We start from the raw sequence: 25,591 nt of genomic DNA on the forward strand, positions 1-25,591 counted from the left end.
GCTTTTAGTATAAACATCAGCCAAATAGTGTATGTTGTATCCATTAAGTCATTTCTTATCCCTCACCTCCCTGCCATATGAATCTCCAATGTCTATTATTTCGCTCTCTAAAAAAATTATTGTATTTTATACAAAAATTAGCTGGTATGGTGGCACATGCTTCTAATCCCAGCTACTAGGGGGGCTGAGGCAGGAGGATTGCTTGAACCTGGGAAGCGGAGGTTGTAGTGAGCCGAGATCATGCCACTGCACTCCAGCCTGGGCAACAAAGAGAGACTCCGTCTCAAAAAAAATTGTATTTTAAAGTTTTGTTTTCCATGAATTTGTGGAGGGAAAACCCTTATTTCTCACTTATCTGTAGATCAAAGAAACTGCTGAAGAATGAGGAAAAAATTTAGTAAATTGATAAAGAGATCAAAATTTTCAGCTAAAAAAGTGATAATAAATTTATTATTGCATAAGACTGAGTAGCAAAAGGCTGCCAAAAATAATTAAGCAGCAAACACTAAGTCAGGCATATATATATATCTAGTGGAAAATCCACTTTTTTTTCATAGAGAGTATTTCTGTACCTAGTTGGATTTCCAGTTACACACTACTCCTTCCCTTGAATGATTTTCCAAAGTTATTTGGTGAGGACAGATGTCAGAAGAGGCAGCATATAATGGTATTGCAGACTATGTTTAAAAAGTTAAGGAAAGGTTAGTTTTTGTGTATGCTTATTACGCAATTTAAAAATAGCTTTGACTCTATTTGTAAATCAAACGGCCGGTTCTCAGGCTGTGCCAAACGTGAAGCCTTCAAACACAAGCAGCACTGGGAAGGAGAAAGCATCTGAAAGGGTTTTGAGATTGATTGTCTCTGGTTATACACAGAAATGATTGGAGTTTTATAAAGTTATCTATAAAAACACTAAGAAGAACCTTACATAACAGAGTGTGTCTTTAGTTAGTGATTTAAAAGAGTGCCATACTGGGTTTCAAGAGGTGGTGACCATTTCCCGTGTCTGAATGGAGCCTCGCCAAAAGGGAGAAAAATGTTCACCACAATTTGCAAATACTATCTATTTAATTCTCAACCTAGCAACAGCAGAGAAAGAGATTATTATTCCTCTCTCATCTATGCTGCCCCCACTCTCCTCCCCGCTGCCCCCAATTTTATGTTTTGGTTGTGTAAATTATTGCTAAATGAATAGAACTTTCAAATAAGTCCTATGCTAGGACTTCATAAGTGCCTAGGAAATTCCAAGCTGTATTTGTAAATTTAAAGGGAAGATCAGCAGAAAAAAATGTCAAGTACTTAAAATCGACTTTTTATTAAGGACGCATGAGACCAGTGAGTAGGCCTTAGATTGGATGTGTCCACATATCCTCTGAGTCGCTCCCTGGATCCAGCAAGAAATAGGGGTGGGTGGGACATCTCTGTCCCTACACCATAGCGTTTGGGAAGAGTCTTTGTATTTTGTATTTTTATTTTTTTTTAAATAGAGATGGGGTCACACCATGTTGCCCAGGCTGGTCTTGAACTCCTTGCCTCAAGGGATCCTTCTGCCTCAGCCCTCCCAAAGTACTGGTATTATAGGTGTGAGCTGCCACGCCTGGCCTGGGTAGGACTTATGTTTCTAGCTCTGTATCTTTCTTGCATCTGTGAACAGATAAGGTCATGTATCTGAGCAGTAGGACCCAGGCATGCAGTTGAACTGCTCATCCAACTTCTCTCTAGTGAGAGAATTCCTCAAAGATTTGACTTGATTCGGAGCTGCATTAAAAACAAAAGACAAAACGAAAAACACTTCTACTATGAAATGAGATTTCCTGCACTTCAAATCTGTTTAGCTTGTTTTGAAGTGCCAGAATGCTTGGCCTCCAATTAGTCGATCTCCGAGAGCCTCATTTGGATTGTAGACTCCCAACTGTTTTTTTACTTTCTCCTTGCTGATGTCATTGGATAAAAATAAATTACCACCCCTCCCCCGTCATTCTTCGTCCTTGTAAATTTGCTGCCGGTGGGTGGTAGCTGGTATCAGACCAGGGCAGGAAGGAAGCACATTGCTTCCTCCAGTTATGGAGCTAGCATAATAAATCAACCCCTGATGATTTATCTTAATACAATGAAAAATAAGTAACTCTCAATAATGGAGGGTGCTGGTTTGTTGGGGCGAAGCTCACTGGAGTTTGTTTCTATTTTATTCCAATGTGGGACATTATGGTGGATGCTGTGTTTTAGGGCCCAGATCGCTCTTTAGGGATGAAGGACCTTTTCCCAAAAGCTGCTAGGAGTGTTGTGCCCGACTGCCTTCAGAGCCAATTGTCTCTGATGATTGTATCAGCTGGAGAATTGCCTTGCCCATGGTGGCCTCCCTCCGGGGGATGGCCTGTATTATGTGACTGATTGACGTGGGGTATGAAGGTCCAGCCCTTTCGCCCCAGTTCAGGACAACTCTCACTGGCCCTGACTGCTTCTGAGCTGCCCTGGTGGATGCCTCTTTGGAGCCTGCATTGCAGCCCCACTGCTCTCTCCCCTAGTTCAGTTTCTCCCTTTCCCTTCTGCAGGTGCTGATCCACTGAATACTCCTTAGTAAACCTCCTGCATTGTAATTACCGTCTCAGAGTTGGCTACTGTTTAACTTTCCTTTGAAGAGGAATGTTTCAGATCTTGGAATCAACTTCAAATATGTCAAAACTGTGTAGTGTGAAGAATTGACATGAGTTTGGAAAGTTTTTAGTTTTTATATCCTTTTCAGAGTTCTTGTATGACACAAATTATTTTAGAGTTAGCTTCGCTACTGCAGTGCTTAGAGTATAACTCTAAGTTTCTTCTAAGAGAAACTTCATGGAGGAAGAATCCACAGGTTCTGGTGAGTGATAAACTTAGAGATGAGGAGAGAAAAGAGTTCAAGATGATTGAGATTTTGAACATCCATGATTGAGGAAGTGGTGTAGCAACATATACAAACAGGCTATACAGGCAGTGGAACTTTTACTATAATCAAAGATATGTATAATAAAAACAATGGTGAGGCACAAGGCCAAGTCCAGTGGCTCACGCCTGTAATCCCAGCACTTTGGGAGGCTGAGGCGGGCAGATCACTTGAGGTCAGGAGTTCGAGACCAGCCTGGCCAACATGGCAAAACCCTGTCTCTACTAAAAACACAAAAAATTAGCCAGCTGTGATGGTGCTTGCCTGTAGTCCCAGCTACATGGGAGGCTGAGGCATGAGAATCTCTTGAACCTGGGAGGTGGAGGTTGCAGTGAGCTGAGATCGTGCCACTGCACTCCAGCCTGGGCGACAGAGCAAGACTCTGTCTGAAAAACAAACAAAAACCAGTGATGAGGCACAGTGACTCACATCTGTAATCCTAGGGCCTTGGGAAGTCAAGGTGGGAGGATCACTTGAGCCTAGGAGTTTGAGAGCAGCCTGGGCAACATAATGAGCCCCCGTTTCTACAAAAAAGTAAAAAACATTAGCCAGGCACAGTGGCCTGTGCTTGTAGTCCTAGTTACTCGGGAGGCTGAGGCAGGAGAATCGCTTGAGTCCAGGAGTTTGGGGTGGCAGTGAGCTATGATTGCACCAGTGTACTCCAGCCTGGGTGACAGAGTGAGACCCTGTCTCCAAAAAAAAAAAAAAAAAGATATGTATAATAAAACCAACTGTACAACTGATTCATTTTTTAATTTTTAATTGTTGTGGATACATAGAAGGTGTATATATTTACAGTGTACATGAGATACTTTGAAACAGGCATGCAATGTCAACAACCACATCATAGTAACTGGGATATCCGTTCCCTCAAGCATTTGTCCTTTGTGTTACAAACAATCCAGTTATACTATTTTAGTTATTTAAAAATGTACAATTAAATTGTTATTGACTACAGTCCCCTTGTTGTGCTATCAAATACTAGGTCTTATTCATTTTTCTAACTACTTTTTGTGCCCATTAACCATCCTCACTTGCTCCCTAACCCTTCACTACTCTCCCCAGCCTCTGGTAACCATCCTTCTACTCTCTATCTCCATTAGTTCAATTGTTTTAATTTTTAGCTATCACAAATAAGTGAGAACATGCAAAGTTTGTCTTTCTGTGTTTGTCTTATTTCACTTAACATAATGACCTTCAGTTCCATCCATGTTGTTGCAAATGACAGGATCTCATTCATTTTTATGGCTGAGTAGGACTTCATTGTGTACATGTACCACATTTTCTTTATCCATTCATTTGTTGATGGACACTTAGGTTGCTTCCAAATCTTAGCTATTACGAACAGTGGTGTAACAAACATGGGAGTGAAGTTAGCTCTTTGATATACTGATTTCCTTTCTTTTGGGTATATACTCAGCAGTGGGATTGCTGGATTGTATGGTAGCTCTATTTTTAGTTTTATGAGGAACCTCCAAACTGTTCTCCATAGTGGTTGTGCTAATTTTCATTTCCATCAACAGTGTACGAGGGTTCCCTTTCCTCCACATCCTCACCAGCATTTGTTACTGCCTGTCCTTTGGATAAAAGCCATTTTAACTGGGGTGATATGATGTCTCATTGTAGTTTTGATTTGCATTTCTCTAATGATCAATGGTATTGAGAGGGCCTTTTCATATACCTGTTTGCCATTTATATGTCTTCTTTTGAGAAATGTCTATTCAGATCTTTTTCCCATTTTTAATTGGATTATTAGATTTTTTCCTGTAGAGTTATTTGAGCTCCTTATGTGTTTTGGTTATTAATCCCTTGTGAGATGAGTAGTTACAAAGATTTTCTCTCATTCTGAGTTGTATCTTCATTTTGTTGATTGTTTCCTTTATTGCGCAGAAGCTTTTTAACTTGATGTGATCCCATTTGTCGATTTTTGCTTTGGTTGCCTGTGCTTGTGGGATATTGCTCAAGAAATCTTTCCCCAGTTCAGTGTCCTGGAGAGCTCCTCCAAAGTTTTCTTTTAGTAGTTTCACAATTTTAGGTTTTAGGTTTAAGTCTTTAATCCATTTTGATTTGATTTTAGTGTATGGTGAGAGGTAGGGTCTAGTTTCATTCGTCTGCATACGGACATCCAGTTTTCCTAGCACCATTTATTGAAGAGACTATCTTTTCCTCAATATATGTTCTTGGCACCTTTGTCAAAAATGAGTTCACTGTAGGTGTATGGATTTGCTTCTGGGTTCTCTATTGTTTTCCATTGGTCGTGTGTCTGTTTTTATGCCAATATCATGCTGTTTTGGTTACTATAGCTCTGTAGCATAATTTGAAGTCAGGTAATGTGATTTCTCCTTTTTTTTTTTTTTTTTTCTTTCTCAGTATAGCTTTGGCTATTCTAGGTCTTTGGTGGTTCCATAAAAATTTTAGGATTGTTTTTTCTATTTCTGTGAAGAATGCCATTGGTATTTTGATAGAGATCGCATTAAATCTGTAGATTGCTTTAGGCAACATGGACATTTTAACAATATTGATAATTTCAATCCATGAACATGGAATATCTTTTCATTTTTTTGGTGTCATCTCTAATTTTTTTATCAGTGTTTTATGCTTTTCATTGTACAGATTTTTCACTTTTTTGATTAAGTTAATGCCTGGGTATTTAACTTTATTTGCTGCTATTGTAAATGGGATTACTTTCTTGACTTCTTTTTCAGATTGTTCACTGCTGGCATATAGAAATTCTACTGATTCTTTTTTTTTTTTCAGATGGAGTCTCGCTCTGTCACCCAGGCTGGAGTGCAGTGTCGCAATCTCGGTTCACTGCAAGCTCCGCCTTCCGGGTTCAGGCCATTCTCCTGCCTCAGACTCCCAAGTAGCTGGGACTACAGGCGCCTGCAACCATGCCCAGCTAATTTTTTGTATTTTTAGTAGAGACGGGGTTTCACCATGTTAACCAGGACGGTTTCGATCTCCTGACCTTGTGATCCGCCCGCCTTGGCCTCCCAAAGTGCTGGGATTACAGGCGTGAGCCACTGCGCCCAGCTTCTACTGATTCTTGTATGTTGATTTTGTATCCTGCAACTAGACTGAGTTTATCAGTTCTAATCGTGTTTTGGTGGCATCTTTAGGTTTTTCCAAATATAAGATCATATTGGCTGGGCGTGGTGACTCATGCCTGTAATCCCAGCACTTTGGGAGGTGGAGGAGGGCCAGATCACTTGAGCCCTGGAGTCTGAGACCAGCCTCGGCAACATAGGGAGACCCTGTGTCTATTTATCTTTAAAAAATAAATTAATTAAAAATATCATATCATCTGCGAACAAGAATAATTTGACTTCTTCCTTTCCAATTTGCCTGCCGTTCATTTCTTTCTCTTGTCTGATTGCTCTAGCTAGGACTTCCAGTATATCTTGAGTAACAGTGGTGAAAGTGGGCATTCTTGTCGTCTTCCTGATCTTGGAGGAAAGGCTTTCAGTTTTTCCCCATTTAGTATGATACTAGCTGTGGGTCTGTCATATATGGCTTTTTTTATGTTGAGGTATGTTCCTTCTATATGCAGTTTTTTGAGGGTTTTTATCATGAAGAGGTGCTGAATTTTATCAAATTTTTTAAAAGTATCAATTGAAACAGTCATATAGTTTTTGCCCTTCATTCTGTTGATATGATGTGTCACATTGATTGATGTGCATACAACTATTTTTTTTTTATATTCAGAGTCAGTGCAGAGCAGTGGTTTAGAGCTCAGACCCACGAGTCAGGTGGTTAGGGTCAGAAGCTTGGTCCCACTACTTTTTGTCTGTGTGACCCTGAGCAAGTCATTTCACATCTCTGTGTCTCAGTGTTCTCATTTGTAAAATAAGGGTAATAATACTTAATAGTATTGTTGTGAGCTTTAAACTCGTTAATGTATGTAATGCTTTAGAACACTCTGTAAGTGGTATATACTATTATTATTATTTTATTCATATAACTAAAAATTTGCATTCTGTCTGATCTGTTGGTTGTTTCATTGTTGCTAAACACAAATTTAAGTCTTCTATCCCCGCAACCAGTTCTGTCCAATACAAGTATAAGTCAACTACATAAGTTATTGGAAATTTTCTAGTAGCTGCACTAAAAAAAAAGAGAAACAGGTGAAATTAATTGTAATAATATATTTTATTTAACCCAATAATTTACAAGTATTATTAGTTCAACATTTAATCACTATAAAATTATTGACATGACATTTTACATTTTTTTTGGTTGTAAGTCTCAGAAATATGGGGTGTATTTTACACTTGCTGCTTATTTCAGTGGCTCAATAGCCACATGTATTTAGAGGCTCCTGTATGTGACTGAGCAGCTTTAAAGAGTTGCTAGTTAATCTTGCTCATTTCTGTAGTGTTCCAGTGAACTGTTGCTGTGAAACAAGCCGCCCCCAGACTTAGTAGATTAAAACAACAATGGTTTATTATTTCTCACAATTCTCATTTAGCCTGTACATGCTAGATTGATGATTATTGCCATTATTTTTGTGATAGTTGTGAAATTTTTGAATTCCACGATTCCTTCTACATCTATTAGTTGGAATTCTGTGGTAAGGAATAACTCTTTCTTCTCTTTCACTCAGTCATGTATTTAATTGTACATCAGCATGAACTCATAGATTCTTGTATTCAGTAGGTTGTAACCCATTATTTATTTTATTATTCAAGTGATCTGACCATAATATTTTCAATTAAGAAAACACCCTCTCCACACATGCTCAAGTACCTGATAAGATCAGAACAAATTCTGCTACATGGATGGTATTCTCAATTCCATCCCCCAACACCCCCGTATTGCAATATTTAAATGTTTCAGCCCAAATATTTCACAGGGTCTGCTTGCAGAGCCCCATGCTTCTCTTCAACAAATGTTTTTACAGGACAAAATTTGTCCAGTAAATTGTCTCTATTTATGGTTCCTTTGAAAGTTTTACGAAGTTTACTTGCTGAAATATCCTAGGGCTTTTCAATTTCACTTCAATTCAGTATAGAATATAATAAATCTTTCCCATTAAAAGTAAGCTTAATGAACAGAAGTTTCTTCCTACAAGGTAAGATACTCCCAAAGCACAACTGGTGTATATCCAAAGATATGAAATCAGTATGTTGAAGAGATAGCTGCACCCCTACATCCACTGCAGCATTATTCCCAATATCTAAGATATGGAATCGATGTCAGTGTCCATCAATGGATAAATGGATAAAGAAAGTGTGGTATATATACATAATGGAACACTATTCAGCCATTTTTTTTTTTACCAAAAAAATGTAAAAAGAAGGAGGTCCTGTCATTTTCAGTGACATGGATGAACCTGGAGGACATTATGTTAAGTGAAATAAGCCAAGCACAGAAAAACAAATATTGCATGATCTCACTTATATGTGGAGGGTAAAAAAAGATGAGCTCATAGAAACAAAGGGTAAAATGGCAGTTACCAGAAGGTGAAAGGAATGGGGAGATGTTGATCAATAGACACAAAATTTCAGTTATACGGGAGGAATAATTTCAGGAGATCTAGTGTACAGCATGGTGACTATGGTTAATATCAACATATTGTATACTTAAAAATTGCTGAGAGTATAATTTTAATTGTTCCTTTCCACAGGTAGTTATGTGAGGTAAGGCACATGTTAAATAGTGTGGTTTAGCCATTCCATAAGGTATACCTCATTCCATAAGGTATACATCTATCATCTATATGTGGTATACCATAAATATATTCAATTATTACTTGTCAATTAAAGAATAAAACATTTTCAAAGTTAATTTATGTGCACATTAAACCCATCCTAGAATAATATTTTGCTAACCAAAAAGATCCAGGACAAATGCTAAATCAGGATGCTGGAATAACAGTGTCAACTGGGATAATCCTGGTGAGGCCTCATCTTGTCCAAAGAGCCGCTTTTGATCAGGCCAGGCCTCCTGGCTACTGCTCTCTTTCTGGCTGTGGTCTTTGCTCACCCAGCTCTTTGGTTTGGTAGACTCAGGTTGATCTCCACTGCTTTGCATTTGCTGCTCTTCTGCCTGTAACATTGTATCCCTCTTTGCTCATATGGCTAATTTCTCCATATCCTACAACCCTAGACACTGGCATCATTTTCTCTAGGTGCCTTCCCTTCATCCCTCCGATGTGCTGCTTGTCCTACCTGTACTATGTATATCTGTTCCACGATACTTCCTTCTTCACCTTTTTGAAACATCATGTTCAATATCCTGTTATTTAAGAGTCTTGCTCTTTGCTTCCTATGATGACAGTTATTAGGTGAACTGATCTGTGCTAGGTGGTAAGTGATGGTGATGAATTACTTATCTGTTCCTGAAAACATACTTGTATTTCATGGAGGCCCACTGGGGTGGTAGTCTTCAAAGTGAGTGTGCACACGTCTAAGAGTATATAAGACCATTTATAAGGATGGAAGTAGAAAATGTAGTAATTTTTCTTTCTTTTTTTTTTTTTTGAGATGGAGTCTCCCTCTGTAGCACAGGCTGGAGTGCAGTGGCACGATCTCAGCTCGCTGCATGCTCCGCCTCCTGGGTTCACACCATTCTCCTGCCTCAGCCTCCTGAGTAGCTAGGACTACAGGCGCCCGCCACCACACCCGGCTAATTTTTGGTATTTTTAGTAGAGACAGGGTTTCACCATGTTAGCCAGGATGGTCTCGATCTCCTGACCTCATGATCCGCCTGCCTCGGCCTCCCAAAGTGCTGGGATTACAGGCATGAGCCACCCATGCCCAGCCAGTAATTTTTATTTCTATTATTTTATTAAGCAAAACTAAGAAGTTAAAGTGTTTCTCTTTTTCTTTTTATTGATTGATTTATTTATTTTTGAGACAGAGTCTCACTCTGTTGCCCAGGCTGTAGTGCAGTGATGTGATCTCAGCTCACTGCAACTTCCACCTCCTGGGTTCAAGCAATCCTCCTTCCTCAGCCTCCCAAGTAGCTGGGACTACAGGCGTGCCACTATGCCTGGCTAATTTTTGTAGTTTTTAGTGGAGATGGGGTTTTGCCATGTTGGCCAGGCTGGTCTTGAACTCCTGACTTCAGGTGTTCTGTCTGCCTCAGTCTCCCAAAGTGCTGGGATTACAGGTGTGAGCCACTGTGCCTGGCTATAAAGTTTTTCTAATGTTTAATATTTTGGTTGAGAAAATACATGTATATAATTTTATAAATCTAATTTGACATTGGTAAGGTATACCAAGTATTTTTATTGATGGAGTACTCTATCATAAAAATTTGAAGACCACGTCTATAGGGGCATATGACATCTCCAATGGAAAACTCTTCAAGCTTTTTGACACTATAATAGCTAATATATATCAAGTGTTTTCTATGTGTCAGGAACTGTTCTGTATGCTTTACGGATATCAACATACTTATTCCTTACAACCACCTCATGAGATTGGTATGATTATTAGCATCCTCATCTTATGGATGAAAAAAATTGAGCTAGAGAATCAGGTAATTTGTTCAAGGACAGGGCCAGTAGGTATCAAATTCTTGATGTGGTCTGATGCCAGATGCTGCTAGGTTAACCCCTGCTGTGTACTGTGCTGTGCTCTGGTGCCTCTGCTCTCACATGATAGACCCATTTGGCTTCCTGGAGGAGAGGGATCTTGTCTGTCTTGCACATTGTGCTAGTTTTTAAATGAATGAAGGAACCGGAGCCTATTATTTCCTTCTCTCTCTTTAAAATCATCTTTTGCTCCATTTTATTTCCCAAGGGCCTGCCATCTTCGATAGGAACTTTGGACAAGTTCTCTTATTTTTAACATGAAACCATTTTTCCCCTTGAAATAAATGGATCTGATGAGAAATTGGCATGAGTTTAATTAGCAGTCCTATGTATAGAAACTTTACACGAGAAAAAGTCTGCGTCACCCCAGTACTCATGAGTCAGTTTTGAGTCCCAGCTCACCCCTGACATGACTAATGCCTTCCTTTCTTCCTTTATCACGAGGGTATGAGGACAAGAAATAAACCTCAGGCTACTTCTGTACAGTGTGTGAAGTGTCCCGCAAGCACGTATAACCTTAAAATAGCAACAAGGGCAGCAGCAACAACGACAACAAAAATGATAATGGCAAAGAGAAGCAGAACCTAATGTTTTTTGGGTTCGCCCACTGATACCCTTTTAATCCTGATTTTTAATTGTTTGGCACAAAAATATGTAATAATTTATTGGGTCTTCTGGGCATTTAAATGTCATTTTGGTTTCACCAAATGTATTTATGATTCCACCTACACAGGTAAGAGTATTGGGAGAGTTTTGGAGGTTTGTATTCTATCATCATATTCAAATTGTGCTAACTCTGTTTTCTTTTCTGTTTTCCTTTTAGGCTCTTTTAAGACACTTACTCTTCCATCAGTAAGTATCCATTTAAAAAATTTGGTTTCAGAAATATATTGTATCAGTGAACTAAATAAATTAATATTTTATTGGATTTTATGTCAATTCACACATTTCACATTTCATGTAAGTTTGGCTGGAGTTTAGTTCAGCCTTCAGATTATTTATGAATAATATTATTTCAAGGAGATTGATTATGAGGCTCTTCAAACTCTTGGCAGAGATTTTCCTCTTGTAAAATAGAAGACTTCACTGAAGGAAACTGGCCTGGACTATTAGCACAGAAATCTGGACTGGTCATAAAAAAGAACGAGACCATGTCCTTTGCAGGAACATGGATGGAGCTGGAGGCCATTATCTTTAGCAAACTAAAATAGGAACAGAAAACTAAACACCACATGTTCTCACTTATAAGTGGGAGCTGAATGATGAGAACACATGGACACATAGAGGGGAACAACACACACTGGGGCCTACTGGAGGGTAGGGGGAGGGAGGAGGGAGAGGATCAGGAACAATAGCTAATGGGTTCTAGGCTTAGCAACTGGGTGATGAAATAATCTGTGCGACAACCCCCATGACACAAGTTTACCTATGTAACAAACCTGCACTTGTACCCCTGAACTTAAAATAAAAGTTAAAAAAAAAAAGGCATCTGGGCTCGTTTGCTCCTGCTTCTGTCGTAATGAGCCTTCTAGTGTGGAACTCTGCTCCTCAGTTTCCTTGTGCTTGAAAAGAGCAGTGCCATGCTGAGACATACTAGAACTTGAGGCAAAAGGAAAAATCCGTAATATTGACCCTGTCTTTGTTTAAAACTTCGACTTTTTTGTTTATAATTTTTTGCATTAATTTTGATATTTTAAAATATTGTATTAAAATATTATTTTCTCGATTGCTAAATTTTTTGGTACCCCCTTAAATTTTGCACCTTAGACAAGTGCCTCACTCACCTTACCATAGCCCTGGCCTTGGAAAAGAGAATGAAGATACCATCTTTATCTCACAGCATGTCCTGGAGTGAAATGAGATGTGGAAGTGTTGTAGCACTTGCTATAGAAATGGAAAGGGGTTATTATTTTGTTGAGAGATTCATAAAATCTTATTATTAAATGTTTGAGGATGAATCTTCCTATAGCTTTGATTTGGAAGTTTATGCTTTCATTACTATGCTTTGTTTTGGGGCTTTACATGCTTAATGTACAGTATAGTAAACCACAGCATCCAACAGCAGGTGCAGTTTGATATGTGTACTTTTCTGAGAACAGAGGACTAATGACTTAGGTCCTGACACATTGTATACTTGATTAGTATCAGCATTACCTCATAAGCCAGGTTTGCTCATTACCTTAAATGTTTTTTTTTTTTTTTTTTTTTTTTTTGGGATAGGTCTTGGTCTGTTGCCCAGGCTGGAGTTCAGTGGCACAATCATGGCTAACTGCAGCCTCAATCTCCCAGGTTCAAGCAATCTTCTCACCTCAGCCTCCCGACTACTGGCATGTGCCACCATGCCTGGCTAATTTTTTATTTTTTGTAGAAACAGGTCTCCCTATGTTGCCTAGGCTTGTCTCAAACTCCTGGGCCCAAGCATCCCTCCTGCCTTGGTCTCCCAAAGTGCTGGGATTACAGGAGTGAGCCACCACACCTGGCCCACTTAGTACCTTTTGAAAGTTACTTGTCAAGCACATTCAGAAATCACATTTATTTTGGGGGGTTCATAGAGAATATTGTACTCTCAAACAATACTTTATAAAAATTACTTAGTATGCTATATCTATTTTGTTTCTTACATAATATATTTGTACTTTCTTTCCTAAGAAATATACTGCTGCTAATAACAGAAAGAGGAGGAAAAAAGGCATAAGCAGGCAGAAGTGGGGGAAAAAAACCCTGCAATCTTTGTGGCAATAAAATATTAGATTGCATAAAAATAACCTAAAACATTAGATACTGGCCCCAGTGCCTGGGTGCAGAACTTTGTTGAAAGGGTATTCCAGTGGTAAGATGAAAATAAATCCTGTGTCATATATTAGCCCTATAGCAGAAGGAGGGTGGGGTTTAAGCTCAGGAATCACAGCCTAAAGCACAATAATTGTCAGGTTTCCTCAAAGGTGTTTGCAGTTTCACATACCAGAAGTGTAGAAAGGCTGAAAGGAGAAGGTGGGGCAAGGGCATGAGAGTTTCTTTCAATGATACTAGTATAAACTGTACGTGTCTGAGCTAATATTAACTAGAAATTTGTCTACTACACTTCTTTTTTTTTTTTTTTTTGAGACAGAGTTTCTCTCTTGTTGCCCAGGCTGGAGAGCAGCGGTGTGATCTCGGCTCACTGCAACCTCCATTTCCCGGGTTCAACAGATTCTCCTGCCTCAGCCTCCCGAGTAGCTGGGATTACAGGCATGCACCACCATGCCCAGCTAATTTTTTTTGTATTTTTAGTAGGGACGGGGTTTCGCCATGTTGGTCAGGCTGGCCTTGAACTACCAACCTCAGGTGATCCACCTACCTCGGCCTCCCAAAGTCCTGGGATTACAGGCGCGAGCCACTGTGCCCAGCCTACTATACTTCTTTTAAGTCTTAAGTATATGAAATACTAACTCTGACATCCAGTATTTGTTTTTAATATTATGCCATTTCAATTGTATATAAATATAGCTATTATCTATTGAAAGCTTTAGTAGAGATTATATTTTGGAGTGTATCTCTTTTTAGTAAAGCACAATATGAAAGACTTAGAAATAAAGTGTATGGACAAATTTGATAATGCTTGACAAAAAAAGAAGGCTCTGCATTTTAATGAGTTTTCAATTAAAGCAGAACCAACTTTTTTTCCCCAGTGAGAACATACCTGTGAATAGAACCACCTTTTAAAGTGCACTTGCATTCTGACATTTGTAAATGTAATATTTTAAATTATTTTTAAGGTCTTTATGGCTTTTTAGTGTAAAATATAAATATTTCAAGTGTGTTAACACGAATGTGTTTTTTATTTCTGATTTACTCATTGTACTTCAAGACACTAAAATAACCCCCAATATGAAGTAAATAAAAAACATAAATTGAGACTTAATATAAATATTGTTTTGTACACAATATGGCAGAAAAACTTCTTTTGTTCTCTTTGTCAAATGAGGGAGTGGTTTTATTTGATTAGAAATGTTTTTCATGTGTGAGTATAATTACTAATATATTTTTAATGGAAACTATCATCTTAGATTTCTCAATTTTATTTTGAAAAATTGTCTCTGTTATGTTTAGTAACTGGCATTACTCCTGAAGTATATGAGGATAAATACTATTGTGTTGTCTCAGTTTCCTTACAGCAGTGAATCTTTCAGAGAAGGTGAAATGGCTTTAGACAGCCCAGATTAGAATAAATAATCCTTATTTATTGTCTAGTAAGAATGTTTTTGAGCATGCTTACCTTATGTATCCTAGGCAGAGAGGTATCATCTCCTCAGAGAGTTTGCATTTATGTATACACAAAATAGACGTGCATAAGTGAGAATCAACACACCCAATCCAGAGGCTGATTGATATTCTGTTGGTCAAAGCTTTGGGATATTGTCAATTCCCAGACTCTTGTCCTGCTTTCAGACAGCCTCTCACTGTGGGAACTGCACCTTCCTCCAGCCCTGTGCCCTGTGGTCAAGGAGTCCAAAATCTCTGTGGGTAAATAATTGACTCCTTTGTAAGAGCTATGGAAGTCACTTATCAAGGAACAGCTTTTTTTTTTCCCCCTTCCCCCCACCAATTTCGGGAACCTTTTCCAGTAACTGTGGCCCCAAGAAGGCAGAAGGCAATTTACCAGTAAAGATGCAGGAGCTTCTATTACCTCATGGTGTCCACTCTGCTGTGGGCAGGTTATAACCCACTCCAGATCTGGCACAGAGAGAGAAACTTTTATAAAAATTGCTTAAAGTCAATAATCTTTTCTGCAGTCTCATTATGCGCCCCCATTGTTAACCATGGAGCACCGAGGTCTGCACTGACACCACAAGACTCTGGAGCAGCACCTGGAGTACGTGGTGACACCCCGAGACATGTGGTGATGCCCCATGCTTCATACAGGCTCCCAGGTCTAATGATTCACCAAGACCCATATTGTCATCTCTGGGTGGCCTGCCCTGGGACTAACACTGAGTCTTTGAGGATCCCAAATTACCTAAATTTTATATATGGCAAGGTGGGGTTTTTAACGGGGAAAAGTTAAAAAAGCAAATTAGTTAAGGTAACCCAAAGGAGCAGGAAGATAGTCAGTAATGTTTCCCCTGAGTCAGTGTCAGCTCCCTGAAGGAGGATAGAGTAGCAGGTAGAATAAACTGTTTTCAGGCATAATTGCATTTATTTTAATTCTCTGACCCTTTAGCCTGCTTGTGGTTAATAGGCTTCTTTAGCTCTAGGCCTCTGTGTCATTAATTTGACATCAGTCTTCAATCTAGCATCTGTTCTGGGGCCTCTGTGCCACTAAAAATGATAAACATATCAAATCACGAAGAGCAATCCCATCAAATATATTTTTAAACATGAAATATTTAGAAATCGATGCCATTTATAAGCATATAATATTCTGGTTCCTGGCGTATATATTTTCTTGTTTATAATATTAGGAAATCTGATTCAAAGGGTCTGAAGACTGAAGTATCACTTGAGAAAATATAATTTAAGATTGCAAGTTCCAGGCTAGACTCTGCTCTACCAGGGCACAGGTCTTTGGTTCATGTTGTATCCCAAGTACCTAGGACATCCTGGTACACAAAGGGTGCTCAATAAATACTTCTTTAGGCTGAGTGCAGTGGCTCACATGTATAATCCCATCACTTTGGGAGGCCGAGGCCGGTGGATCACTTGAGGTCAGGAATTCGAAACCAGCCTGGCCAACATGGTAAAACCTTTTCTCTACTAAAAATACAAAAATTAGCCAGGCATGGTGGCACACACCTGTAGTCCCAGCTACTTGGGAGGCTGAGGCAGGAGAATCACTTGAACCCAAGAGGTGGGGTTGAGATTGAGCCACTGCACTCCAGCCTGGGCAACAGAGCAAGAGTTCGTCTCAAAACAAAACAAAACAAAACAAAACACTTCTTTATTGAAGAAAAGCAAAAATTGACACCAGAAGTCATTTGAAGGTGACATACTGATTGTTTTTCCTAACATTTTATTATTAACTTTTCAAATATACAAAAAACTTGAAAATGTTTCATAATGAACACTCCTATACTTGCCACTTACGGTCTACCATTAACATTTTACTATACTTGCTCTATCATACATCTATCCATCTACCCATCTTTCTATCCATCCATTAATTCATCTTATTTTTAAATGTATTTCCAAGTAAATTGCAGACATCAGTACTCTTCTTCCTAAATACTTCCTGCTGACCATTTTATTGTTGACAGTGGTTTCTTGCACTTTCTTCATATTCTTAACTATATTAATAGCATTCTGATGTCTGCTATTATTGGAAAATCTCCTTTGAGCTATCTGTAGACAAAACTTATTTGCAAAAATGAGTCAGGATATAGTTTTGGGACCTCAGTTTTAATACGAAAATCAACTAAAAGTCAAGCATGCTGGTTATCTATTGCTAAGTAACTCTAAAACTTTGCTTCAAACAACAATAAATTATACTTTTATTACTTCTCACAGTCTTTGTGGGTGAAGAATTGGGAGCAATATGGTTGGGCATTTCTGATTTGGAGTCTCACGAGGTTGCAATCAAGATATCAGCTAGGGCTGCAGTCATCTGAAGGCTTCACCAGGGCTAAGACATTCTGTGAGGCAGCTCATTCATTAGGCTGACACGTGGTTGTTGGTGGTTGGTGGGAGGCCCTGGTTCCTCCCAATGTGGGCCTCTCCACAGACTTCTCTAGTGTCCTTACCACACCACTCTGGCTTCCCCCAGAGTGAGTGATCCAAGCGAGAAAGAGAGACAACAGGGAAGAAGGTATTATTTTTCTGACATAGCCTAATTCTAGGATTTAGAAGGAAATCACTAAGTCTGGGGAAGTAGGCTTCACCTTTTGAAGGGACTAAAGTCAGAGAATTTTTGGACATATTTTAAAATTACCACATCAAGGTGTGTGTGTGTGTATGTGTGCGTCTGTGTGTAGTGTGTGTGTCTGAAATGATTTTAATAAGAATATCCACCTGAGGGATTGTTGTGAATTAAAATGACATAGTGCAGGTAAACTGCTCATTATGGCTCTGGTCTGCTAATGCTAGAAGGTAGGACTTCTATTGTTATTACTATTATTATTATTATTTTGAGACAAATTCTCGCTCTGTTGCCCAGGCTGGAGTGCAGTGGCACGATCTCGGCTCACTGCAACCTCCATGTTCAAGCGATTCTCCTGCCTCAGCCTCCCAGAGTAGCTGGGACTACAGGCGCGTGCCACCACACCTGGGTAATTTTTGTATTTTTAGTAGAAATGGGGTTTCACCATGTTGGCCAGGCTGGTCTCAAACTCCTGACCTCAGGTGATCTGCCTACCTTGGTCTCCCAAAGTGCTGGGATTACAGGTGTGAGTTACTGTGCCCGGGAAGGATTTCTGTTATTAATAGTAGTAATAGAAGTAGCAGCATCATCATCCCTACCAAGACTATGACACATATGCGCAAGATGCATTAGGAGAATGCATCTCAGAAAACAGGTTGAGAGAATATAGCAAGAAAACAAATTTTGTGCAGAAGAGCCTTTCATCAGTTGACTGCCTCAAATAGGGTGAGCGTGGAAAAGAAGGTTGAAGGATGTTAAATATTCTGACCTGCAATAACTGTTAGGGAGGATGAATTTGCACTTGGAATAGGAAATGGCAAGGTGACTCCTGCTGAGGGAGAGCAGTGGGCTATGTGTCCCCCATTCCAGGAGCCCTGTGATGTAACTGGAGAGCAAACTGCAGGAAGTTAAAAGAGGGAAAACAAATTGTTTAACTCTGATGCCTGGGAGGGGCAAATTTTCAACATCGCAGTTACTTTTGATAATACTGTGTATTTACTTTTTTATTCTAACTTGTAATTAAAACATTTTTGAGGTAAAATAATGAGACCTTGATGTGTGATCTCTTTTTCCCCCCAGCTACCTCTGAACAGTGCAGATGAGATTTATGAGCTACGTGTAACAGGACGTACCCAGGATGAGATTTTATTCTCTAATAGTACGCGCTTATCATTTGAGACCAAGAGAATATCTGTCTTCATTCAAACAGACAAGGCCTTATACAAGCCAAAGCAAGAAGTGAAGTTTCGCATTGTTACACTTTTCTCAGATTTCAAGCCTTACAAAACCTCTTTAAACATTCTCATTAAGGTAAGTGCCAGACAGAAATGAAGCAAGGAATTCTAGCCATCTTACTAACCCCCTCTGGGAAGTTCTGCTTGTGTTGACACTGGAATATCTTAGAATTCACCTAAGATAAGCTTCCCTCCCAACATGGAACTCCTCTAATAGGAAAGAAGGTGGTGCATGCAGCACTGGGTTAAGAGCTCAGCCTTTAGAGTCAACCTGCTTGAGTTCCAGGCCTGGCGTCTTCATTGATTTATACAGTTGTCAAACATTTATTAAACTTCTGTGTTGCAGGCACAGCGATAGGGCAGTGAACAGAAGAGATTAAGTCCCTGCTGACACTGAGTTTATTTTTCAGTGGGTAGTAGGAGACAGACATAATAAATAAACATACAAATATATATTTATAAAGGGACAGATATGTATGTATTTGTGTGTGTGTATGAGAGAGAAAAAGGGAGTGAGAGAGAGAGAGTTTGTGTTTGCTACTTTTCTTCTTTTTTTTTTTGAGATGGAGTTTCACTCTTGTTGCCCAGGCTGGAGTGCAATGCATGATCTTGGCTCACTGCAACCTCCGCCTCCTGGGTTCAAGCCATTCTCCTGCCTCAGCCTCCTGAGTAGCTGGCATTATAGGCATGTGCCACCACGTCTGCCTAAATGTGAATTTTTAGTAGAGACGGGGTTTCTCCATGTTGGTCAGGCTGACCTCGCGATCCACCCACCTCAGCCTCCCAAAGATGCTGGGATTATAGGCGTGAGCCACTGCGCCCAGCATGTTTGTTGCTTTCTCTAGGGTTGTCTGGGAAGACTGGTTTGAGCAGAGAGCCAAAGACAGTAAAAGAAAATAAGCCCATACAGAGGGGGAAGCACATGGAAAGGCCCTGAGGGGGAGCTTGTTTGGCGCATTGGAGGAACAACAAGCTGGCAGTGTGCTGGAGCCCTGGGGCGAGGGGACAGGTGCTAGGAGATGAGGTCGTATACAAGTAGATGGGTTGGGGTGGGGCTCATGCAGCGCCTTACTGGCCATGATAGGGACTTTGAAACTTATGCTAAGTGAAGTGAGAATTCACTGGAGAATTCTGAGGCGAGACTTGATGTAATCTAACTTAACATCTTAAAAGGATCACTGTCAGCTCTAAGAAGAATAGATGCTAGATGCTAGCTGTGTGATCCTGGGTAAATTAATTAACCTTCTAGAACCTCAGTTTCCTTATCTAGAAAATATGTAATAATAAAACCTCACAAGGTTTTTATGAGGCTTAAGTGAGATAATTCAAGTAAACCATTTAGAACTGTGTCTGGCACATAGTACATGCTCACTAAACGTTAGCCATTATTATTATTTTAGGAACCCCTTTTGAAAGGTAGTAATTTTGTCTCTGCTGCTTAATACTCTGATGATTTGGAGGCACTGTGGTTAGCACACTGAGTGCTTTCCTGTGAGAATCAAGTTGAAGACAACTGAGATCCAGCTGGACCTGGTTTTCTATATTTAAACAGAGAAGAACACTGGACATTTGATCATTACTTGGAAATAGGGTGACTAACATCCCAGTCTGCCTGGGATGCCCCTGATTTTAAAACTGAAAAGTCTCTGGTCCTGGGAACCTCTTTAGTCTCAGGACATTGGTTACTCCAGATATTCTAATGAATAACGTAGCGTGGAAGGTAAAGTAGGCCTTTTAGTTTGGTATCTTTCTATTCTTAGTTTATTTGTTGTTATAAATTAAAACAACAAAACCCAATCAAATCAACATGTATACATTTAACTTTGAGCCAAGATATATTTGTAGCCAGTATCACATTTGTTGCCATGGTGTTCAATGCATATTTCTTGAATTGAACTAGCGTTATTTCAGAGTTTGCCTTTGGTATGTAATGGAATGTTTATAAAGCAGGTTGACATAGTGAATAGCATTTCTAAATTCATGTCACCCTCTGAGCAGAGTTGAACTGACTCCATTCATACCATCTTTCATCATTTACCCACATATATGGAGAGCTTACTGTATGCCAGAAAGGATGTGTACAATAGATGGTTTAATAAATGTCTGGCTATCTCTGGGTGTTTACATTCAATGCTTCCTTCTATTGCAGGCAAATAAAAGTTAGCACTGCATAAATTGCCTGTTCTAGACATTAACCCAGAACTAACCCTGCTGGTTCTGGATAATTAGTCTGTGCATTTTCATAGTTCTGCCTCTCTACTCTGCTCTAGTATCTTCCTTTGAACCTTTGATTTGCAGATTCTTTGGGCTCTTCTGTGCAGTTTGGGACTTAGCAGACCACGTTTGGCTTTCTGGAAAGGGCTCAGAGAGACTTTCCTCTTGTTAGCTCTGGTACCGATATGACCCTCTTGGCCAGGGGAGGGGAGTTTAAACTAAAATTCTACCTGGAACCCAAAGTGTTTTGGAGCTGTGAGTGAGGGGTGGCCATGTTCCTGTCTCTGTACCTGGGAGGTGATGCTCAAATGTGGACTTAGGTCTAGCTGCCTTCCTCCTTGTAACTTGCAGAGGCCAGGTGGGAGCAGTGATGTGAACTCTTTCAGCTGAAAACAGACATTTGGGCCAGGTTTACAAGTCTATGATATTTTCTACATCTTTCAGTGTGGAATAATTGGTGTCTTGGCAAAACTTTTCAGAAAAAATTGGGACTTAGCCTGAACTGGAGCCCCTGACTGAGACAGTTGTACTCCTTGGCACAGCACCACCTGCAGGCTGATGTGGAGAAGTGCACTTGAGAGTTAACGGGGCCCATCTTGCCCAGCCAGAAATGGCTGCAGGATGTAGCTAAGATACTGACGGTCACAGCACCTTCAGAGTGTTCATTGTTGTTATTGGGGACTGCAGGCCATCTTTGGGTATTATTCATTTTGCATGCCCCAATAACTGGTGTTCTCAGGAGGGAAAGGAGCTTCGAGGCCTTTTGGCAGTAGAAAAAACATAACCTGTGTCTCCCACGCTTCTGGCCTCCTCTAGCCAATTTGGCCTGACACAATGGAATTGAGTGCCTCTGACACTCTGATGGCAGCTGGCATGGCTTCTGCTCTGACCTCTCCATCCAGAAGTTGTTGGTGCTAGTATGGGTAAATGATCTTGTAGGGGAACAGGTGTTATTGGCCTGGGGGTATATCCTGTTATTGTGCCCTGACACTCTGTTTTGGAGCAGTGGTGACTAACTCAGAACCTGACCCCTGGCCGGGTGAGGAGGCTACCTTATTTGAGTGATTTGAATTCTCTAATTCTACATGCTGGACAGACATGTCCTTCACACATAATCCAGAAATAGTTCTCACAGGCATATTCTCCAGCCAGGGAGCTTACTGCTTGAGACAATCAGGTACTGTGTGCTGTGTTGAGGCATCTGACAGAGATCCAGAGCCATCTAAAGGTGACTCGAAGGGCATGTGGGGCCACTATTCCAGGATCTGTGGCCTGCAGCTTTTCTGGCTGTGACAGGGGTATTGCTCATACTGTACATGGCTGTGTCGTAGCAGCAGATGGCCACATGCAAATGCTGGGCTCTGCTGTGACATCACCATGCTTGGCTGGTTCAAATCCTGATGTGCCTTGTAGACGTCTGGTGTTTCTGCATTCTCTCCCTCTGCCTTATTGGTGACAGTTAGACCTAGGTCCAAGACAGGCTTGGGAAAGCAGAGGAATTATCTCATTCTCCCCCAACCCTCCAGATCCCCCAGGTACAAAGCCATCAATGAGGTCAGTTCAGACTTCATTGTCCAGGAGAAATGTATGCCCTCATTACCATAATGTTTCAGTAGAATATGGACATTCCGTTTTCCTCCACTTCAGGTAACACCAAGAATTATTGTTATTATTATTTTTATCTGTGTCAGTCTGACAGAAGAAACACACTATTATATTGTTTTCATTTGTATTTCCTTAATTACTAGACAGCATGTATTTATTGGCTATTTGTATTTCTTCCTTTGTTCCTGAGCCTTTGAACTTCATAGCCCTCCCATGCATCATGCTGTGGCAGGCACAGTAGGGCCAACTGCTCATTACAATGCCTGGCCCAGGAGTTTGCCAAGGATACAGTGACCTGCTTGTTCTTGACTTGCTTTTGGTCTCTGGTTTTCACAATTGGTTTCTGGCTTATTAGACTGCTTTCTGCACAGTTCTCAGCATTGTACTTACCCCTAACTGTCATATCTCCACTCTGGGAGAGAGGTTTCTTCTGTTCTAATAACTGGCCCCACTCACTACTTCTAGGCAAAGTTTAGAGCATAAGTCTAAGGGAAAATATTCAACCCCTGCTCTCAGTCACAGTCTAGTTGGGAATAATAAAATACAGATTTTTGGCAAAATAAAATATGTAAAATAAACATATTTTACTGCCTTTAACAAAAATATGTATTCAAGAGAGATAAACTCCAGATATACTAGGGACTTTCCAGGAAGCAGTCACCTCTGCCTATTGGAGGCATGTATAGGCGGCAAGAAGCTGAAACTGATTTCACCAGTGGACAAGGAAGGGAGGGATTTCCATGCAGCAGCTGCAGAGACCTACACGCATGGGCTTTTGGGAATAAACTGCAAACAAATCTGTATGTTTGGAGGAAGATGAGCCTAGAAATATAGATGGAGTAGTATTAGTAAGGGCCTTGTAAACTAGGCAAAGAAGTGTAGACTTCCTGTAGGCAAACAAAAGCCCTGGGTACCTAGTGGTCTAGTATAATCATCATATACTATAATCAGGGACTATAAAAAGTGTATAGTCACTGCTTTTATATGCCAGGGACTGTGCCAAGTATTTCAACCACTGTAACTCATTCTCAGATTTGTGTTTCAGATGGATCACACTGTTGGTAGTGGGGAAGATGTATTGGAGAGGGCAAGACTAGAGGGGGAAGATTAGTTGCATTAGTTAGAAAATAGGACATGGTGGCTGGATGTGAGGATGGAAAGAAGGAGACAAATTAGAGACACATTAACCTAACAAAGTTAAAAGGTCTGGAAATGTGAGAGAGGAATCTAGGATGACTGCTGGAATGGCTTGGATAAATGTTGCATGAAGGGATTGTTGTTTGGGAGGTTATAGGAAGAGTGAAGTGTTTTCCATGTATATCCTTGTTTAAACATCTCTCCAATATGCTTCTGTTGAGTTAAAAGGCAGACATAAGTTTGGATTCTGAATTTCATCGTGCACTGGTGCTGTAATATTGAGTCATGCCAGTCACTTGAATGCGTACCTCCCTCTCCAGGAATCAGTTTTCTCAACTATAAAGTGAGGATAACCATGTCCTAAAGGAGAATTGTAATGATTAGAGATAAGGCAGAGTGCCTGACACATATTGAGCCTTTAATAAATGGGGCCTGTTATCTCTACAGTTACATTTTCTTTTAACACTACTACCACCACCGCCGCCACCAGGGGTTTGGTGATGTACATGTTGTAGTGTTTCATGTAGAAGGAAACAGGGTGCCAGGAATTAAAAGGTGGAGCAGAATCAAGATGAACTCAGGAGAAATATGAGAAAAGAATAAACTTTGATTTGTCTTCTTTAGTAATATAGAGCCTACGTTTTCCAAAATGTTCATGCAGCATTCATCCAAGCCATTCCAGCAGTCATCCTAGATTCCTCTCTCACATTTCCAGACCTTTTAACTTTGTTAGGTTAATATATCTCTAATTTGTCTCCTTCTTTCCATCCTCACATCCTGCCATCCAGCCATATTTGTGCCATATTTTGGAGTAAAGTTCTGGACCTGGGTGGGAATGCTGCAAGGCATTGTTCCTAACCTGATAGGATACACATGCACATGGGCAGCCTCTACATACTTACATGTCTGGTTTTCATTTTAGGACCCCAAATCAAATTTGATCCAACAGTGGTTGTCACAACAAAGTGATCTTGGAGTCATTTCCAAAACTTTTCAGCTATCTTCCCATCCAATACTTGGTGACTGGTCTATTCAAGTTCAAGTGAATGTGAGTATAAATATATTTTTTTGGGGGAATGTTAAAGTGATTTAATTAGGTCAGGTGGGGGAAAATCTCCAAAGTCATTTATACAATGAAGAGAAAAAAATTAATGTGAACATTTAGACAATTTAAACGGTTTATTTTTAATTTATGATGTTTATCTAGCCTTCATTCTAACACATTAGAATTTTCATAACTGTTGTCTTTTTCTATGATATGATGTGTAAAGGTTAAAACATTTTGACATTTTAGTACACAACGTTTACTTATTTGTTTCATGTATTGTTTTAAAACTAAGTAATGAACACATAGCTATTATTTGGCAAATTTTATGCCTTAGAATAATGACTCCTAATGAGTGATTAGATTAACCTACTTTTATCTTTGTTTTAAGAAACAGTGACTTAAATAGCCACACCTACTGCTGTTCCCCAATCCTTTTTCCCTAGCTTCTACACCTATTGCCTTTACTTGCTGCCAACTTGTATAGCTCTGAAATCTAAACGGAGGGCATTAAATGCCATATACATCTAAATGGAGGGCATTTATTGGAATGAATGAGACACAAACACAATGGGATGGAAATAATTTTAAAAAGCAATGAGACTTAACTGTTTTATGTGATATAAATTGGTCATTTAGTATGTAACATGTAAACCTTTATATTTTTCTATATTTATGTGACATATAAACATATAAGATATAATCATTTTTTTTCTGTATCTAAAGGGGAAGATATGTAATATGAAATGCATGAAATTATAGCTTATTCTAAGCATTGTTGCTGAGCCTTGAGTAGGTGGGACTGGTATGTGAATTGACCTGTATGAATGAGAACAGTGCTGGAGGCACAATGGACTCTCAATATTTGCTTCATGGCCACCCTGCATCTTTATGGGTGTTTGTATGATGTGTTTACCAATATTATTCTTTTTAAGGTAGCAAAAGCTCTACTGAATGTATGATGTGGTTTTAAAGAACATTTGAGGCAATATTATGAAAGGGGCTCATACTTTTAGAGAACAATGTAATGCATAACCATTAAAGTCATGGACAATTTGCAGTG

At 39.7% G+C, this 25,591-nt stretch overlaps 1 protein-coding gene across 3 annotated transcripts in view; it reads left to right on the top strand.

Moving 5' to 3' along the window:
- The window catches only part of CD109 (CD109 molecule), a 136,837-nt gene that overhangs the window by 15,858 nt on the left and 95,388 nt on the right, over positions 1-25,591 (top strand). For all 3 annotated transcript variants that reach the window (XM_024248537.3, XM_063724863.1, XM_054557758.2), the window contains exons 3-5: positions 11,284-11,312; positions 18,373-18,603; positions 24,406-24,531. In XM_024248537.3, coding sequence (XP_024104305.3) covers positions 11,284-11,312; positions 18,373-18,603; positions 24,406-24,531 — 386 coding nt within the window. The remainder of the gene's footprint in view (positions 1-11,283; positions 11,313-18,372; positions 18,604-24,405; positions 24,532-25,591) is intronic.

The sequence above is a fragment of the Pongo abelii genome, chromosome 5, assembly GCF_028885655.2.
Source record: "Pongo abelii isolate AG06213 chromosome 5, NHGRI_mPonAbe1-v2.0_pri, whole genome shotgun sequence".
Lineage (NCBI taxonomy): Eukaryota > Metazoa > Chordata > Mammalia > Primates > Hominidae > Pongo > Pongo abelii.